This window comes from Prionailurus viverrinus, chromosome D2, assembly GCF_022837055.1.
Source record: "Prionailurus viverrinus isolate Anna chromosome D2, UM_Priviv_1.0, whole genome shotgun sequence".
Classification (NCBI taxonomy): Eukaryota; Metazoa; Chordata; class Mammalia; order Carnivora; family Felidae; genus Prionailurus; species Prionailurus viverrinus.
This window is the reverse complement of record NC_062571.1, coordinates 61,283,032-61,302,441: the sequence shown is the minus strand read 5'-3', so window position 1 is coordinate 61,302,441 and position 19,410 is coordinate 61,283,032. Positions and strand designations below refer to the sequence as shown.

At 45.5% G+C, this 19,410-nt stretch overlaps 1 protein-coding gene across 10 annotated transcripts in view; it reads right to left on the bottom strand.

The window, feature by feature from the left end:
- GBF1 (golgi brefeldin A resistant guanine nucleotide exchange factor 1) overlaps positions 1-19,410 on the bottom strand; it is a 126,046-nt gene that overhangs the window by 4,755 nt on the left and 101,881 nt on the right. For 3 of the 10 annotated variants that reach the window (XM_047825248.1, XM_047825247.1, XM_047825250.1), the window contains 24 exons: positions 19,085-19,183; positions 16,041-16,188; positions 15,493-15,716; positions 14,796-14,964; positions 14,151-14,362; positions 13,715-13,813; positions 12,928-13,122; positions 12,492-12,681; positions 10,957-11,097; positions 10,553-10,641; positions 9,144-9,346; positions 8,605-8,728; positions 8,215-8,340; positions 7,864-7,946; positions 6,958-7,194; positions 6,576-6,669; positions 5,989-6,165; positions 5,602-5,666; positions 5,395-5,518; positions 5,124-5,195; positions 4,885-4,979; positions 4,472-4,625; positions 1,048-1,273; positions 117-277 (listed from right to left, as the gene is read on the bottom strand). In XM_047825248.1, the coding sequence (XP_047681204.1) occupies positions 117-277; positions 1,048-1,273; positions 4,472-4,625; positions 4,885-4,979; positions 5,124-5,195; positions 5,395-5,518; positions 5,602-5,666; positions 5,989-6,165; positions 6,576-6,669; positions 6,958-7,194; positions 7,864-7,946; positions 8,215-8,340; positions 8,605-8,728; positions 9,144-9,346; positions 10,553-10,641; positions 10,957-11,097; positions 12,492-12,681; positions 12,928-13,122; positions 13,715-13,813; positions 14,151-14,362; positions 14,796-14,964; positions 15,493-15,716; positions 16,041-16,188; positions 19,085-19,183 (3,507 nt within the window). Of the gene's footprint in view, positions 1-116; positions 278-1,047; positions 1,274-4,471; positions 4,626-4,884; positions 4,980-5,123; positions 5,196-5,394; positions 5,519-5,601; positions 5,667-5,988; positions 6,166-6,575; positions 6,670-6,957; positions 7,195-7,863; positions 7,947-8,214; positions 8,341-8,604; positions 8,729-9,143; positions 9,347-10,552; positions 10,642-10,956; positions 11,098-12,491; positions 12,682-12,927; positions 13,123-13,714; positions 13,814-14,150; positions 14,363-14,795; positions 14,965-15,492; positions 15,717-16,040; positions 16,189-17,382; positions 17,625-19,084; positions 19,184-19,410 lie in introns of those variants that run through there. The other 7 variants (XM_047825255.1, XM_047825256.1, XM_047825251.1 and 4 more) reach the window with 6 other exon arrangements.

Sequence of the window (19,410 nt, the reverse complement as noted above, 5' to 3'; positions counted from 1 at the left end):
TGCTGGGAACCCAGGCTTGAGCCTGATCTTCCCCCTAGATGTCCTGCTGGAGGACCAGGAATCTTTCCCACAGGCCAAGGAGGGAAGACTCACCCACTACCTGTATGCTCACTTACCACTAACCAACCGCTGTTGACCACATCAGCATCTGTGGCTGATCGGTGGATCTTGCCAGGCCTACAATGGTCAGCATAGACCTCTGAGTCAGAAGTGTATCCTCGGTCCAGGCTCACATCATTCTGATGGTAGGATGGGAGTTCGCTGTCTGATTGGGCCCCTGAGTCAGCAGGGAGAAGGGCAGAGTCAGGGTGGAAAGGGGGACACTGGGATGAGGGATGATTTCAGTTCTGAGAAGTAGGTGCTAAAGCCTGGCCTCTCCTCTCTCTTGGTCCAGCTTAGTTTCAACCCTGTCATCAGAGGGCTGGAGGATGGTCTGGACAGATTTTTTTTTTTTTTAAGTTTGTTTATTTATTTGGGGAGAGAGAGAGAAAGAGAGACAGAGACAGAGAAACAAACAGACCATGAGTGGGGGAGGGGCAGAGAAAGAAGGAAGAGACAGAATCCCAAGCAGGCTCTGCACTGTCAGCACAGAGCCTACCATGGGGCTTGATCCCACGAACTGTGAGATCATGACCTGAGCCAAAGTCAAGAGTCAGATGCTTAACCGACTGAGACTTCCAGATGGCCCTGGACAGATTCTCTCTTGACCAAATGTGGCAGCAGGCTAATTTGGGCTCCTAATGGTATCTAGTAGCAGCTGTCAGGGGGTGCGGGTGGTGGTGAGGACATAGTTTCTGATAAAACAGTCCTCAGGACAGTAGGAAGCCTGGTATCATAGCTGTTTATATTGTCTACTAGCTTTCATGCTGTTTAACCCATGGGTGCTGGGGAAAGGCCAGTGGGTACAGGAAGCTCTGGAAGCAGATGGCAGAAGCCAGGGGTGTCTAATCTGCTAAATGCAATAGCCTGTATTTTGTTTTCCTGTCTCAACCCCTGGGGCCATAACTGTTTATCTGCCAATGTGGGTCTCCCTGGGAAAGGGCTTACCAGCATCAGGTGCATCAGCCCTGGCTGTGGCCTGCAGTGCAGCTGGAGGTTTTACGCCTGAGCCAATGCATTCCAGTAGCGTGAAGAGGGTGGCCCAGTCATCACCTGAGTGGATGTTGGCTGCGTTGGTCTTAAGGAGTTCATGGAGCCCATAGGCTACCTGGTGACTGACTCGGGACAGCACGCTGGGCTTCATTAGTAGCAAAATGCGCAGGGAGAGCAGCACCTAGGTGGATGGGAAGCAGGAAGTGGGCACACAGCTTCTTATCTAGTCTCCTTTCCCACCAGTTTTCTTAGGCCAGTGAGGATGGTTTGGCTAGGACCCAACTGGTCCTGCTCCTGGTCTTTTCTTTTTTTCAGTCTTTTTTTAATTAAAAATTTTATTGAGCTATAGATTCATATGCAGCTGTAAAACCTAACACAGAGAGATCTCTTCTATGCTTTGCCCCATTTACACCAATGGTAACGTTACGTAAACTATAGTATATGATAACAAGGATACTGACATTGATACAATCCACTGGTCTTATTCAGATTTCCCCAGTTTTACTTTACTCATATGCGTATTAGGTTCTTAGTCACCTAAGTCACTTAGTCAACTTAGTCACCTAATTTTAGGTCTATGTATCCTTCGCTAGTCAAGATGCTGAATAGTTCCACCACCACAGGATTCCCTGTGTTGCCCTTTTATAAACACATCTGCCTCTTTTTTGCCCCCATCCCTATCCCCTGGCAATCTGTTCATAACTTCTAAAATCCTGTCGTTTCAAAAATGTCATATAAATGGAATTATATAATATATAGCCTTTTGAAATTGGCTTTTTTTCACTCAGTATAATCCCTTGGAGATTCATCCAAATTGTTGTGTTTATCAATAGTTTGTTGCTTTGGTTACTGAACAGTCTTAAGGACTTAAGGACATATGTCCCACAGTTTAACTATACCTGTTGAAAATCATTTGGGCTGATTCCAGTTTTTGGCTATTATAAATAAAACTTCTATGAACATTCATGAATAGGTTTTTATGAGAAAGTAAGCTTTAATTTCTTTGGGATAAGTGCCCAAGAGTGCAACTGCTAGATTTTGTGGTAACTGCATATTTAGTTCTATGAAGAAACTGCTGACAGAGGAGCTGTACCATTTTACATTCCCATCAGCAATATATGAGTGACCTTTACCCTTGCCGGCATTTGGTAATATCACTATTTTTTACTCTAGTCTTTGTGATAGGTGGGTAGTAATATCTCATTGTGGTTTCAATTTCCATTTCCCTATGGGGTAATAATGTTGAACATCATTTAAGTGTTTTCATGTGCTTATTTGCCATCTGTATATCTTCTTCAGTGAAAGGTCTATTCATATTTTTTGCCCATTTTCTAACTGGATTGTTTCCTTACTGTTGTATTTTGAGTTCTTTTATTTAGATGTTAGTCTTTTCTCAGATATGTAATTTGCAAAGATATGCTCCTTATCTTTTCATCCTTTTCACATTAGCTTCCACAGAGTATAGTTTTAATATTGATAGAGTCCAATTTATCAATTTTTCCTTTTATGGATTGTGCTTTTGGTATCAAGTCTAAGAATACTTTGCCTACCTCCTGAAGATACCCTCCTGTATTTCTTCTTAAAGGTTTCATACTTTGGGGCACCTGGGTGGCGCCTGAGACTTTGGCTCAGGTCATGATCTTACAACTCGTGAGTTCAAGCTCCGTGTCGGGCTCTGTGCTAACAGCTCGGAGCCTGAAGCCTGCTTCTGATTCTGTGTCTCCCTCTCTCTCTGCCCCTAACTCACTCGCATTCTGTCTCTGCCTCTCTCAAAAATAAATAAACATTAAAAAAGTTTAATAAAAAAACCCAAATTACTTAGCCTAACTATATTTAGAAAAAAAAAAAAGGTTTCATACTTCTACAGTTTACATTTAAATCTATGATTCTTTTTTTTTAATGTTTATTTATTTTGAGAGAGAGACGGACAGTGCACACAAGCATGAGCAGGGCAGGGGCAGAGAGAGGGAGAGAATCCCAAGCAGGTTCTGCACTGTTAGCATGGAGTCCCATGCCAGGCTTGATCTCATGAACCATGAGATCATGACCTGAGCTGAGATCAAAAGTTGAACCCTTAACCGGCTGAGCCACCCAGGTGCCCTCTAGGATTCATTTTGAAATAATTTTTCTATAAGGTATAATACTTAGGTCAAGGTTCACTTGTTTGTTCCCCACCCACTGATTTCAATTGTTCCAGCAACTGAAAAAGCTATCCTTCCTCCACCGAATTGTTTTTGCACTTTTGTAAAAAAAAATTAGTTGAGCTGGGCACCTGGGTGGCTCTGTCAGTTGAGCGCCCGACTCTTGATTTAGGCTCAGGTCATATTTCCCAGTTTGTGAGATTGAACTCTGCATCAGGCTCAGTGCTGACAGTATGGAGCTTGCTTGGGATTCTCTCTCTGCTCCTCCCCTACTCACGTGCATGCTTGCTCTCTCTCAAAATAGATTAAATATATAAGCTGAGAATAAATTAGTTGAGCATCTTTGTGTGAGTCTATTTCTGGGTTCTTTCTTCTGTTCCACTGCTTTATGGGTCTGTCTCTCCACAAATACCAGTCTTGATTACTGCAGTTATACAGTAAGCCTTAATAGCAGATGGAGTGATTCTTCCCTCTTCCTTCTTTCTCAAGATGTCTGGCCATTCTAGGGCCTGTGTTTTTCCATCTAAATTTTAAAATAAGCCTAGGTCTACAAAAAACCTTGCTGGGATTTTCATGGGCATTGTATTAAACTTACAGATGAATTTATGGGAGAACTGACATCTTTACTATGCTGAGTCTTCAAGTTCATTAACATGGTATGCCTTTTCAGTTATTTAGATCTTCTTTGATATCTTTCATTAGAACTTTATACTTTTTAGCATACAGATCCTATACATGTTTGTTAGGTGTGTATCTCAGTATTTCACTTCATTTGAAGCACTTGTAAATATTGTGTTTTTGGTTTCATTTTCTATACATTCACTGTTAGTATCTGGACATGTGATTAATTTTTTGTGTTAATCTAACATCCTGTAACCTTGCTGAAGTCACTTACTAGTTCTATGCTGGCTGTCTTTTATACTTGAGAAAAGATATCTCAGGAGGGTCCTAAGCATGAGAACCAGGAAACCAGGTATAGGGCTGAGAATGCCACAAGGCAGTAACCATCCAGCCCTACAGAGCAGAGCAGATACAGAACCTGCAGAGATGCTAAGGACCAGCTTAGGCTCATCCCCAATGCCAGCTGTTAGATTTCCTCCAGCCCTGTGACAGGTCACTGGGCTCATGCTATGGAGCACTAAATGTACTTACTCTCTGTCTCAGGCATTACCCATAACCGACACTGTGGCTTTAGTCCCCTGCATAACTGCCTGCCCTCCCAGTTGCACTCTGCTTACCTGGCCACTGATCTCTTCTCTGCGGAGCAGTCGAATGGCCAAGCGTAGCAGCCCCACCACTGCCCGCTCCACAAGGAAGCAGAAATCCTGTGCCTGGACACATAGGTGATACAGATGGTCTCGAACAGTCTGCCACACACAACCCACACGGTCCCTGAGGAACATAAAGGTGAGGACAGTTTCAGTTGGAGAGGCCACTAGGTAATAAGTCTCTTTTTTAGATCCAGGTTAAGCCTTTCAGGGCTCATTGGTTATTATACCCTAAGCAGGCAGGTATAATGAGCAAGCTTCTCCTCCACTGTCTACAGCTTCATGTGCTTCTTGCCCCTAGAGCCCACTCAGCAAGATGGCTCCAGTCTTCCATCCCTTTGGCACAAGCCCAGTATGAGGCCTGCCTAAAGACTGCCTTCTACCTGTTCTCCAGCACAATCCTCAGCAGCATCTCCAGGCAGAAAGCAGCATCCTCCTCATCATATGTCTCTTCATCTGGTGTCACTGAGACTAGAGCCTAGAGGAGAACAGCAGGAAAGCATGGAGAAACCAGCCCCTTGGGCCTGCCCTGACAGAAATTAAGGCATTTAAACATCACTGTCCCCACCTCCCCTCCTAGACACAGCCAGCCCTTCCATCTCTCTTTCCTCTTCATTCTTACCTTCATGAGCTCCTGCAGTGACTCCAGCTGAAGAAACTTGCTTTCTGTGATCATTTTTTCTGGGTCACATTGCTAGAGGGGGCATGAGAGAGAGGGGGTCAGTGACAAGCACTGGAGGGAAGAGAATATTCCCAAGAGGTAGGGAGAGAAAGTAGAAGGAGTGAGCTCTGGCCACAAGTCCTGGGTGATTCTACTCTTCAGTTCCTAGGGCAGCATCTATCTAGTAGGGAGGGATCTAGGCTTGTTTACCAGGGGTAGGCAGGCCAGTTACCTTGATACAGTCTAAGGCTGCTCTTTTGGCCTCTTGGTTCTCAGTGGATGGGCCTCGCACACTAGACTGTTCAGTACCACTTAGTGTCAGCCAGCTCACAAAGCTTAGCACTGTTGACTCTCCTCTGTAGAAAGAGTTCAAGCCCTGGTGAGCTCCAGAGTTCTGACCCTCCCTTCCCAAAGCCTTTATCCTCTGATCTGCCCTCACCGATTTGATGGTGTCTCCTCCCTCTGTAGAGAGATCTTGCCATTGGGATCCACGAAATCTTCTACCTGGAAAATGAGGCCAAGAATAATTTCTCTCCATATGCCCTTTGCATTTCCTGCTCCTCCATGTAAAGTTCTCTGGCTTTCTTCCTGAAGCTCACTGCCCCACATTACTGACTAGACCCCCCACAGTTGGTGACCGGCAATGGTTTATACCAGCCTTCATTTATAGCTATCCCTTCGCCCAAGATCTGTGGTCTCACATTTGAGGTGTTCTTGGTAAGCTTCAGCAGTCATCAGGCCCAGTGCTACTTTCAACCAGTTCAATACACAGATAGCACAGAGTTTACAGGCTTTTACCTTGTTATTAGTCTCCTATAAGAATTACCTCCACCATAGCTTTGGGTAGCAGTTGGGCCCGGAAGAGCTGCAGCATGGCCTCCATGATATTCTTCCAGCCCTCCCGCAGGATGTCACCGTGACGATGGGCTAAATGGAATACCGTCTTAGCTGCAATATGGGCTTTGGGGTTGCTTCCAAACACACTAGGCAGGTTCTCAATAGACTAAAAAAAAGAAGACGAGAAAAGGCTTAGGGTCTGGTAAATATCTAGAAAGAAGATCTCTAGGACTCTGCCTATGGCTCCCTGAGGGCCCTTCTGTTTGCTACGCTTCAATCCCTCCTAATACTGGTCAGAAGGGCTAACCTGGATAAGGCTTTCCCCAGTGATGTATCTCCTCTCCCACCCCAATTACATGAGGTGACATTACTCTCATCCTAAGGGGTACAGTACATGAGGTGACATTATTCTCATCCTAAGGAGTGTGAAACAGAAATGGCCCAAGTGCTGCTGTAGTCTAGAGGGAGTGAAGGAATACTCTGAGAGAAAACAGCTCCACAGATAAGGATAGATCCATGACTAAAAGAGAGGTCCTCCTTTGGAACTCTAAGTACATAGTTCTTGCCGCTGCTCACCTCACTGCTGAGAGCTGTGAATTTGCACAGAGATATGATGAGATTGTCAAATACATCGCTGAGGCCATAGTGGGCGGAGATCATGGCGCACTTCCTGTAATGTCACATCCCAGAAACAGAGTGAGTCACTGGAAGGCTAGGCAGCCCTTCCAAGTCCCTGAGGAGGCTTACTTGGGATTCTTCCCCAATCAGTTCCAGGAAGAAACCTTCTACTCTTGAGTTTGTTTAAGACTGAGCTTTCTCAAGCTTCGGACTCCCTCCAAACACTCAAGAGAAATCCCTTTCTAAGAAACTTAAGAGCAGGAGTCTGAAAGGCATGGAGGCAACCATGTTAACTCAGAGAGGTGGGAGGAGGTCAAGACCAAGGCCAAAGCTGAACTACCTGAAGCCCGAGATGGCTTTCTGGATGATTGTCTCCTCAAGGCTTTTGTCAAAGACGTAAGAGAGAGCAGCAATAGTGGGGCCCCAGGTCATGGTGAAGAGGTCAAGATCATAGCTGCCAGCAGGCACACGCAAGAATATGCCTTCTGGGGTGGCACCTCGATGAAGCAGCACATTCCACACATAGTTCTCCCGAACCAAGCCTGTCTGCTCTTCAGGCATCACAATTTCCTCATTCCTGTCCAGAGGTAAAGGAAAGAGTAGGTGCACTGCTGTGAACCTGACTGGTTCCAAACTAGGACAACAGGTTTGGCCCATACTGGTTCAATCTGTCAATGAGAGGTCACCAAAACTGCAGCTCAGTGGTCTGCTTCCTACTCACCAGTGGGACCAGGGAGAAAAAAAGGGAGTGTCCAATAATCCCCCATAATCTCAAAGCCCTGTCTCTAACTGTGGCCTTTAGTCCTCTAGTGAGATCTCACATTCTTTCTGGGTATGACAGGATGAACATTTCTATCTTTTCTGATTTACAGTGAAAAACCTAAGTGTCCATCTCTGACTTCTGACCCAAACCTCACCCTCCAGAGCCCCTCTTGTGTCCTCTACCAGCTTCAGAATGCATTTTGTGAGTTCAACAAGAAAACCCAGCTGCTTTGGGTTCAGAAAATGAGCCCATGATACTCTACTTAGCAGGGGCAGTTTAGATCCTGGCTCAGAATCCTAGAGCTCCAGTGTTGTTCAGGCTTCTTTAAGGAAAAAATGGGAAGGAAGGGGCTGCCCAGCTGAGTCTCAAGGCTAAATCCAGGGCATATGAATCACTGAAGTCTGCTGTGACTCTAAAATCTGGAAAAGGAAGCAGTGTGCTTCTGCTTAATAGAAAGCCAAACTATTTTCCACAAATACTCACTTGATGGCATGATACATGTCCTCCAGGATGTCTTGCTCAAAGTCCTTGCCTCCGTTCACACCTTTTAGGTTTTTGCGAAACTCCTAAAGACAGGCCAATAAGCATTTCCCCCCATGTGTGAATGCTGAAGCCCCCCCAAAGAACTCCTGGGTCTATGATAAATAGGACTCAGGAAACAGAAAGTGAAAGAACCCACCTCCCTAACACAGTTCTTCTCTTGGATTGGTCAGCCCTCCCTAATTCCCCTGGACAGACTCTGTCCATTGCACCCACTGGAAATCCCATGTCCTTCCTGCTACACCCCCAAAACTGTGCTGGACCCTCTCTGCCTTGGCTGGGATCCAAACTTACCTCTAGAGTCATGGGTGCATTCTGTTTGCGAACATTGTGGTTGTGCTGGTCAGTATTAAGCATGATGACAGCATAGGCCAGGGCAAAGCAGGCATCGCTATTGGCAAATGGGGAGCCATTACAATTCTGAAAAAGCAAAGACCCCATCTGTGTCAATGCCCTTCTCTGGCCAAACCCTTACTACCAACCCACTGGCCAATGCTAGGTAGAGTAGGGCTCCCAGAAAGAAATCTGCCAACCTCTTGCCAACTCCTTAACAGAAGCTGGCCTTTCTATAGAAAGCTCACTGATGCTGCTCTCAGCCTTCTAAGGAGACAGCAGCAGGAGCCATAAAAACCCTCAGTCAAATGAACTTGGGATGCTGGGCTCAGGCCCTACCATTCAACTCACCCTCCAATGCTCTGTGAATGCCTCCAGCAACCTCTGGATGACTGGTGCTTCCCCAGGTAAGCGGAAGGCTTCCAAGTAGAGACGAAGAGCTTCATCCAGCCGCAGACCCTGAAAGCTGAAGGTGCTACAGGGAAAGGAAGAAGGATGAAGAGACTAAAGATATATAAGCTGCAAATGTTGGGTTCCCTATTAGCTCCAGTCCCTCTAACCTTCTTATACTAGAACAGAGGAGGCTCAAGTCTCTGGAAAAGGGGCCATCTCTATCTCCTGGTCATCTTTAACACAGAGTAGAATCTGACAACTCCTAACTTTAGTCCTTTCCACATCAGTGAGTTCTTGCCTGGAAATCTCATCCACTGGAACCCATAACCTACCTTGTGCTCAGTAACCCTGTTCCATCCCTTTGCAATGCTCTCTATGCAGAATGGAATGGCTCCCAAAGCTATCTTGCTGGAGACACTTTCAAGTCCAACAGACATAAATCATGGGAAGAGGAAGAGTATGTGACCTATGTCCCCCATTTCTTACAGCTTCCTCACCTTACAAAGCTCTCCAACAGGTCAATGTTTTTGCGGTCACTCACAAACTCTCCAATCATTTTCTTGTCCAGCCGAGGGTTCTCTCGGAGCCACTGGGCTACTTCTGTGTTGTCCATTGGGATGGTGAGGAGGCCTTTTTCTTGCAGAAACTGGATCCCCTTCTTTGGTTTCTGGTTGAACTGTTCTGTGCCCGTGATTAGCAGCTGGAGGAGAAATACCAGAGGTGTCACAAGATGCTCTGCTCCTAAACCAGACAAGGCCAGGCTGGGCTCCATCATGGTCCACAGTTGGTAACCTAACCGGCTCCTAGGATGTGGTTCTAAGTGACTCCAAAACTAAGGCTGGACCATACCGACTCTAGCTTTCCCCAATCTTCATGTCTAATTAGAACTGGCTGAGGAGTTCCTTTTCACTCATTTCTGAATTCCCAAGATGCATAGGACAGCCCTTCACCAACTTGGGGATCAGGAAAAAGTAAAAGAGAGATTAGAGGAGGTTCTCTTCTCTCCAGTTTTACAGCCATCCTGGCATCAGTTTACAGCCTAGCTTGGATTTCTCTTCTTACTTTGGTTTCCCAGCTCTTAAGGACAAGGTGAACTAACTATGATGATAACTCCACTTTTTATCTGTCTAGTCACAGTCTGCAATCTAGTCACAGTCCCTGCAAGGGGACACATAAACCAAAGTCATTTAGGCTGACCATAAGAAGAAAAAAAGGTTTTCTTGGAGCTCCTGAGGGGTTCAGTCAGTTAAGTGTCTGACTCTTGATTTCAGCTCAGGCCATGATCTCACGGTTCGTCAGATTGAGCCCCATGTTAGACTCTACACTGACAGCACACAACCTGCTTGGGATTCTCTTGTTCCCTCTGATTCTCTTGTTCCCTCTTTCTCTCTGCCCCTGCCACATGCATGCTCGCTCACTCTCTCTCAGAAATAAACATTTCTTTTTTAAAAGAGAGGTTTTCTTTGTTTTAAAATACACACACACACACACACACACACACACACACACACAGTTATTTGAATTTTATTAAAGCAGCAGATAAATGTCAATTTCCTTTCACTGCCAATCTTCACCCCAGAGCTTGAGATGACCAGTTAACCTCCAGTGACACAACATGACACCAGGTCCCAGGCTCTTGTTACCACCAGTAATACTTAGCTGTCACCTAGGGCAGATTTTGCCCAGAGGCACACAATAGGGTATGCTTAATTACAAGGCTTAGAAGTGAAGGTCTTCAAAGGAGACTGGGGGGTTGCTGAAGTCCCAAAAAACTGCAAAGATTAGCTTTGGGAAACCATTCAATGAGCTGCTACACTCTCCCTTATCCTTTGAGACACAAACCCTACAAAAGACACCCAGACAGAGGCAGGCAGAGGTTAAGCTCTGGGGATAGTGCTATATATACCTTCTTTTTGTTTTTAATTTCAATCAGTTCCCGTGGATCTGGCAGGAGACAGGAAAATCGAGGTGGCTTCCGGGTAAACTTTTTGTCAGCTAGGAATGGGAGATAGGTGGAAGAGAAGAAAATACCCATAAGATCTCTTTTCCCAGGCTTTTAGAAAGGTTGCCAATATACTCTAGTAAAAAAGGAGAATGACTCAGAAATTTTCTTGTCTTCATCAGTCTTCCTACAAATCCTATCTTCTAGGGCTCCAAACATTCTATTTCCTCTCTCCAGGTTTGAGGGCATGGGTGAGCAGCCAAGGTTTACCCACATATTGCCCTAGGGTGTCTGTGCACCCCACCCCTCTGCTCTCTACCAGACCCTCCAGTTGAGGGGGCTGAGGATCATGGATACCCAGTACCCACCCCCAGAGTCACCAGCTTCCTCCAGATCACTGCATCCTGGCTTCCCGTGTTCTGCTGGCAGCCGCCCTCCACCTGGTAAATGTAGGCCTGGGACATCTGGGGCTATGCCTACAGGTTTCCCGTCGTTGGCTGCTCTCTCAGCTGGTAAGAGAGAAGAAGATAAATGAAGATGGGGTAGGAAGCCAAACAGAGTTATAGGAGAAGTTGAGTCCCAGGTTAAGGAGACCTGCCTAGGTCCCACATAGACCCACATAGGTCACCAGCCCTGAATAGGACAAACCTAATCCCAAACAAGTAGTCAGGTTAGCTAAGCATTAGATTCTATAATTTATTTTTTTTAATTAAAAAAAAATTTTTTTAATGTTTGTTTATTTTTGAGAGAGAGAGAGAGAGCAAGCGAGAGTGGAGGAGGGGCAGAGAGAGAGGGAGACACAGAATCGGAAGCAGGCTCCAGGCTCCGAGCTGTCAGCACAGAGCCCAACACGAGGCTCGAAATCATGAACCGGGAGCCAAAGTTGGACACTTAACTGACTGAGTCACCCAGGAGCCCCATAAACATATATTTTTTTAATGTCTATTTATTATTTAAAATTTTTTAAGTTTATTTATTTTTAATGTTTTTATTTATTTTTGAGACAGAGAGAGACAGAGCATGAGCAGGGGAAGGGCAGAGAGAGAGGGAGACACAGAATCTGAAGGAGGCTCCAGGCTCTGAGCTGTCAACACAGAGTCTGACATAGGGCTCAAACTCACGGACCGCAAGATCATGACCTGAGCTGAAGTTAGACGCCCAACCGACTGAGCCACCCAGGCATCCCTATTTATTATTTTTGAGAGAGAGACAGAGCATGAGTGAGGTTTGGGCAGACAGAGAGGGAGACATAGAATCCAAAGCAGGCTCCAGGCTCTGAGCTGTTGGCACACAGCCCAATGTGGGGCTTGAACTCACAGACTGCGAGATCATGACCTGAGCTGACTGAGCCACCCAGACACCCCTAGATTCTATAATTTAATAGAGATTACCCAGTCCCATTCTCTGGTCATCTACAACCTCAGTCTCAAGGGGATGTCAGAGAAGATTAATTAGGGTAGAAGCAGATACTGGGGTGGGGGACGGTAGGGCCTGGAGCTCTCAGGAACAGAAGTCCTATATCCTTTAATCTAGGTTCTCTTTCCCCCCATAAACAAATAATTCTCCTATGCTGTACACCTAAAACTAACATAACACTGTGTGTTAACTATACTTTAATTAAATAAATAAATTTAAATAATTACTATAATTAGTATTAATAATTATATTATTAATTAATAATTTATTATTATTATTATATGAAAGCCAAAGTGTGGAGAAGAAAAGGACAAATCCATGAGTGTTGCGAACCTGCCTGCCTAGCCTATGATTCAAACCACCAAATCCTGGAAACATAGAATTGGGAGAGCCCCTAGTGGAAGTGATATAAGGAGAGAGGATTTGGTGAGTAGAGAAATGATAAGCATAGAACCCAGGGATCCTCAAAGAAAGAAATGCTTCTCACTATTGCTGGCTTCTCGGATGCCATCTACTGTCTCATAGCCAGGTCTAGCTGCTTCTTTCTTCTCTTGTTGGGTAAGACTGTTGAGGACTTTGGCCTGGCAATGGGCCTCAGTGCTATCAATCACTGTTAACAGGGCATCAAGAGAGAGGAGGTGTGTTGTGTAGAGCTGACCAGACACAGGGAAGGCATTCTGGAAAGTAAACAGATTCAGTAGACTTGAGGTTAATACTTTATCTTTTTCCAAAAATCCTGAAACCACCTATAACTTCTGCATTGCCCTGAGAAAATGTCTTTCTTCTTCCCGTTCCCCAGCTCTCAAGTGTTGCACCCCCCCCCCCCCCCCCCCCCCCCCCCCCGTGTATAATATGCTCACTACCACCAGAGAGATTTCCTTAATAGAGCCTTCTTTCTACAGGACAGTGATAATGCTCAGCACCTTGGACAGCAGCTTGGTGAGGTCTTCAAAGAGGTTGGAACAGTAATAGTCACAATCATAGTTGATATAGAGCTCAGTGACAAAGCTGGGGATGTGCCAGAGCTGCACAATGGCCTCCAGTGCCATCTCCTTCATCTCGTAAGGCATCTTGGGGTTCTCCACAGTGATGATTTCCATAAGCTTTTTGATGTACATCTGGCAATAACCCAGTAATAGCCATTTGAGTAGGATAAGGATTCAAGACAGAAGAGAAAAATTAGATAGGAAAAACATTAAATACAAGGAGACGCCCAGCCAGGAGGCATGCGTTAACATATCCTTAAAGACATTCCTTCCTTCTCTTTGGCCTCCACATTGGGGGAGGCCTGGCTCTCTACCTTATGCCTGATCCAAAACAAGTTGCCTATTGCCCTCTTTGTGCTTTCTATGGGAGCCTTACCTGGTACTATTCAGAGTTCCTTTTTGCAACTTAGTGGCAAAGCCAGTTTGATTTGCCTGCCTGTGTTGCAGAGGAACTGCTGGGCAGAAAACCTGTACCCACTCATAGTGAGGTTGTCCACCAGTCCTCATATTTGGCTTCTTTCATTTTATAGCCAACCAGTTTTCTCTGGGTTCCCTTTAATTTCTCCACCAAAGAGGACAGCCAAGGAACCAAACTACAGAGGCTAATAGCTCTCTACGATTTTAGGAGCCCCTAAATCCCATCCCCACAGCAGGACAGAGCTGGCCCCACTGAAGATGCTATATATCTTGCTATTTTTTCTTTATCCAAGTTCAAGAAACTCACCTCCAATTGGAACTTGAGGTGCTCCCTCATGCTCTCAAACAGTAGGAAGCATACCCGCAGGGAAGCAGCATAAAGGTTTAGTCGCTCTACACTGAGTAGCTGGAGATCAGAGCAGGGTTAAATCATTAGGTTTCTGAACCTATGGCTCAACCAAGAGAAAAGTAGGATAACAAACTCTGTGAAGTTGCCACTAAGGTCCTGTACTCTAAGGAAACTATATCTAGCCATTCCTATATTTCTCTTTGGCTGCCAGAGTCCCCAGAGAACTAGTAGAGTCCTCTTGATGATGACCACTGGCCAACTGGGAAGGGAGATTCTTTTCTGGATCCTATACTCTTTTCACCAATCAACCAAACCTCCTTGTGCTCCCCCTGGTCTCTGAGAGACCGTGGAAAATAGCCAAGGGCTCAGAGACCCTCTAGAAATCCAGTCTTACCTGGAGTAAGTGGCGGCACATCTCATCCTTGATGAGGCCCAACAGGGTTTGGCACTGGGCTACAGGGGCTGACTCAAGAGCCACTGTCAGCAAATGCAATCCCATGTGGATCATAACCTCTGAATTATGGCGGTCGTGTGGATTGGTGAGGGAGATGAGGAAGCGGAAGAGTTCACGGATGCAGGGAAGACCATAGGGGACCAATGCTGTACCTGGGGAAAGCCAGAAGTAAAGTGGGAATGTCAGGAAACAACTGGACTGAAAAGCTGGCCTGGACTGCCCTGCATTATACAAGGCAATTTCAAATAAGTGATTCTCTTCAAGAAAAATTTTTTAAAAAAAGCTTTTTTTCTGGAAAGGTAAGACTAGTCTCACTTACTAAAAGGAATCAGAATTGATGACCCTACTTTCTGTTAAGTCTCAAGCTTTCTATTCTTCCCTCTCACTTCCTATTGTTCATCAAAGTCCCTCTCTGTATAGGTTGGCAAGGGCTCCATCCATGCCAAAGCCCCTCTGGCTTGATTCCATTTCCTGACTAGAAAATCTGGACAGCAGACACCTTGGGTCCAAGATCATCTAGGCTCAGGATGCTTAGTGGGCAGGATGGGGGAGGTGAATAGGCAGAGACTGCCTGAGAGAACTCACCTTCCTTCTGGGAGGACTGTGTAAAGCGTACACCCCGGGGATTGACGTAATCCATGTCATGAACAGAGGCAGAATCAGAGTGGTCAGCAGGGGACGTGCACTCCTCTAACACTTCGGGGATGGATTCCACGGATGCTGACTGGGCCTTTTCCACATGAATCCCTTCTTGCTATGACCAGCAGCAGGGCAATAGGAAGAGGGATGAAGCAAGAGCAACTTGGAACTTACTCCCCCCTGAAGTGTTTAAGCTCCAAGTGTCTGCAGGTGTAGGGCCAGCTCAGTGAGCTATGAATCAATGCAAGATGGCTCAGGGCAGGAGTGTGAAGGACTCAGAAAACACTTCCTGAGGCATCACTGACCTAAAGTGACTAGAACTCTAGAAACAATAGAGGCTCTCATAGGCTTGGGATTTATATCATTATCTTCCAAAGCCATGGCCATTTCCCTCCCCTTTGCCTAGTACTACCTGTATGCAAGACTTGATAAATCCCATGAGCTACCTCTTACAGTGAGTCATGCTGTGGATTTTCTAGCTTGCACAGCTGATTCTAGGAAATAAGAAATAATGAAATAACTCTGCACCGCACCCGCCCCCCCCGCCAACCTGACCTTCTTTTGAACCAAAGCCTGGATAAAGGATGAAAAGGGTCAAGCCAATTCTACACTAGAAGATTAGAGAGGGGCCTTGAAGCCATACCTGGGGATCAGGCTGCTCAGGAATCCCCAGCTCGCTGCTGCCAGGCTCTGTAGCTGTGCTATACCCTGGAGAACCAGGTTGTTCCAGGTCAGTGAGGTCTTCCTTGGAGGTGGTCTGGGAGGAGAACTCCAGGCCACTGTCTGTAGAGGGGCTGACCACTGCTGAGGCAGCTTCTGAACTTGCAGAAGAGATGGGAGTGGGCACATCAATGAAGGGCATTCCCCCTGCCAAGCAAAGTAGGTGAGGCTTGAAGAAAAGAGACTCTGTAGGAAAAACATAGCCTCCATGGCACTAGGGGTTCTTTTCCTAGACCACATACTAATCTCTGCATACACTGGTCTCTAAAGTAGTCAGAGTTCCTCTGGAAGGATAACAACCCAAAGTCACTGCAGAATTGCACAGTCTGAACAGACCTGGAGTTTTCCCTTTTTACTCTTAGCAGAAAGACCAAAGCCCCTCAGTTGACTAGTTTTCAATGTTAAAATGCCTGAGAGAGGAAGGTTTTCTTCTATCTATTCTAATTAGAGGAAGCAACCCAGGGCACTCACCAGTGAGGTTAGAGGATAAGGTAGTTCCGTTGGGGGTGGGCAGCTCTGAACCCGGTGTGACTTTGGTCATATGGCGCAGAGGCCGGGGGGATCTCTTCTGTTTCTTCCACTTGGATGAATCACTCATGCCTCCTGCTCTCATTTTCAGCTGGAAATATCATACCTCATTAGCACTGGTACTCAAACTAAGACTCTTTCCCTAGAAATCTCCCTTCTTTTATTCCTACTGGTCCCTAGAAAACAGCCTATATGCCATGTCTGTGGCAAAGGAAGAATCTAGACCATCAGAGCACATTCCTATTCCTCCAACCTTGCTTCTACATCTGCCATTTCACAGGTCAGCCTGGTGACCTCCTAAACATTCTGCTTTTCAGCTGATCACATATTACTCTGCTTCCCTGAGTCATGGGTGGCAATCTTAAGTCCTGTAGATGGTGCCTGACCCTCCTGCAGAAAAGCTAAGGGCAGAGGTTCCTTTGCCTGAGGCTTCAGATCTACAAGGACTCCAGGGCTTTGCTCCTCAACTATCTGTAGCACAGCCTTCTACTCCTAGGTTCTTAACCAACTATGAGAGTCTATTCCTTCCCTGTCACTCTCTTAGCTTCCCTACTGGTTCGTGAACGGGGCCTAGATCCTAAATACATCCCTGACTCTCTGAAATTTTTGTATCAAAGTGGTCAAGGAAGGGGTCAAGGAAGGAGTTAAGGAAGGAGTGGTATCCCAGCTGATTTTTGGAGTTAAGGATGGAGGGTCATGTCATGCTGCTGCTCCCAATTTTGTACATCAGTGAGACCTCCTGTCTCACTGTTGGGTCTTTCTAGATGCAGTTTTATGTTTTCAGATGGTAAGGCTACTGATTTCTTGTACCTTGCTCTATTCTGTTTTCTTCTCTCCTGCTATATTTCGTATAGCTTCCTTTTAGTTACAAAGGAAAATTTCTAAAATCTATTGTGGGAACTACTCTAGGATATAAATTTTTATGCATTTTCTCCACCCTCAGTTCACAGTTACTTTATTTAAGCCCATTTCATTTTTCTAGTCCTGATGCCTTCTGTTAGGGTTTGAGACCAGTCCTTTACCAGTCCCTCCACAGTTATACCATACTATTTCTAGACTAAGGGACCATTCCTGGACTGGGTAACTGTAATGGTCGAGGAATCATCAGAATTCTCTAACAAAGTAAGAGCCTCTTTCTAAAGGCCGAATATACCCTGTCATCCTTGGCCTGTTCAATTCCTTCTAGCATTTGGGGGATAGGCCTCCTTCTTCATCCTCCCCCAAGCCCTCCAGAACCTGGGTAACCATTAATCCTTTGTTTAGAAACCATATAATTCTTCCTTACCAAAAGCTCCACCCAGAAAGGAGAGAGGTCCAAAAGTTGAGCCTCACACCCAGCTCTTACTAATGTGGCAACAACCTCACACTGGATTTATACTATGCCACCATCGCCAGAATGCCTACAGTCATATGCCTAGAATGGAACTTCAAGTGTTCTGAGCACTGTGGTTAAACAGGAACTAGAATGCTCTCTCTAGTAACCACTGAAGCTCATCTGAAGCAAGTTCGTGGTAAAACAAACAAACAAACAAACAAAACAAAACAAAAAAAAAACCCAAAAAACAAACAAACAAACAAAAAAAAAAACAAAAAAAAACCTCTGGGAGTAAGAGTCAGCCAAACATACAGACAGTCAAGAAGCTCAAGAGATCAATGAGGGAAAACAAGAACCTCCTGGCTTTATTGGCAATTGTCACTGAGGTCCAAAAAGTACTAACATCTGGATCCACTTTTGTGAGATATCTTTTCTCTCTAGGCGGATTCCCAATTTCAGTGACTCCAGGTGGTCCTACTTCCACCGAGAAACCAGTCACTCAATGAGATTCCTTCTGACACTAGGATTAGTCCTGCCTGTTTCCTTCTTTAATCTCTGCAAAACTAGCTCCAACCTGATCATTTCAATTAGTATTCTCTGCCTCCTGGCTGGAGTAGGGGATGAGAAGCTCCAATTCTCACAAATGCCTCAGCCCTGACAAAGTACAGTTATGCTCCCTGTTCATGGAACCCTCCAACACCTAATCTGTATAACTTTGTATTTCCAAAGGGCAGTATAAGCTTTACAAAGAAAGGGCAGGTCTTAGGTTAATAATCATGGCAAAAGGCAGGGTAGCCACTGAAGAGACAGCTGCAACTTGAGATGAGTCAAGCACATAAATGAAAATGGACACTGTGCATGCAGAAAGAATGCAGGCCTAGGGACCTAGGTGTACACACACATACACAGTTCTTTTAATCTTCAGTGACCTGGATTTCCACAATCACACCTCGAGAATGCCACTCATGTGACAGCCTAAACATAGACAGCCCATACCTCCTTCTCTCCCTCTTCTTCCTAAAGCAGGGATATGGGGTTAGGGGTAATCTTTAACTTGGACCTCTCCCCTAAACTCCTCTACATCTCAACTTTTAAGGGACAGACAGCATCTCTGCAGAACCCATCTTGAGCTATCCAGCTCCTTCCCCTCCACCTAGAGTCCTAAACCTGGGAATGAATGAACGCTTTAACATTAACTATGAAAAATAAAAGACCCCAACTAGATGGGACTATCCTTTCCCTCCAAACGCAGTTCAGGTATCTAAATAGAGCCAAAGACTGTGCTTAAGCTCCATATGCCACCTCTGAGACAGGCAAAGGGTAGAAGAGGGAAGGGCCTTGCTCAGAGGTCCCTCACAGTTCCCCCAAATTGGTAGATATTAAACATCCCCGCAAGATGTCAGCAGGACCCAAGCTCTCTATCCAGGCTCACTACATGATACGTCACCAGTTCAGAGATTCCTTCTGCCTCCATGCAACCAGATGCCCCCAGGGAAATTCCCAACACTGCAAAGCTACAAACACATGCAACTCTTCCAAAACCGTGCTGTGTTATTAGGTAGGGGTAAGTTGTGCTCTGCACAATGGAAATGTGACCCAGATGTTACATATTAAAAAAATAAACATTTAAATAAATAAAAAGGGGGGAAAGGAGAGGGAGAGGGAGAGAGACCTTGAGGTTCTTAAAGAGTAGTACCCTCTCTAACTGGTTCAGGGCTTTGGTCTGCTCCCCACTACTTAGCTCCAGTTTGTTGAGGAGACATGGAGAAATCTGTGAAAGACAGGCAAACGAACGATTTAAACAAAGTGAAATAAATTCAGACACACGCCAATAGGGCATAGGGCAGGAATAGGGATGGAGAGCTGGGGAGAAGGGAAGGTCAGGTGCATGCACCAAACAGCCAAGGGCCATCTCCACGGGAAGAACCTCTTAGGGTTGCAAGTAGAATCCTCATCAGAGGTCTGTGAAGTTCAGGACTTCAGTTTAAAATAGAAAGA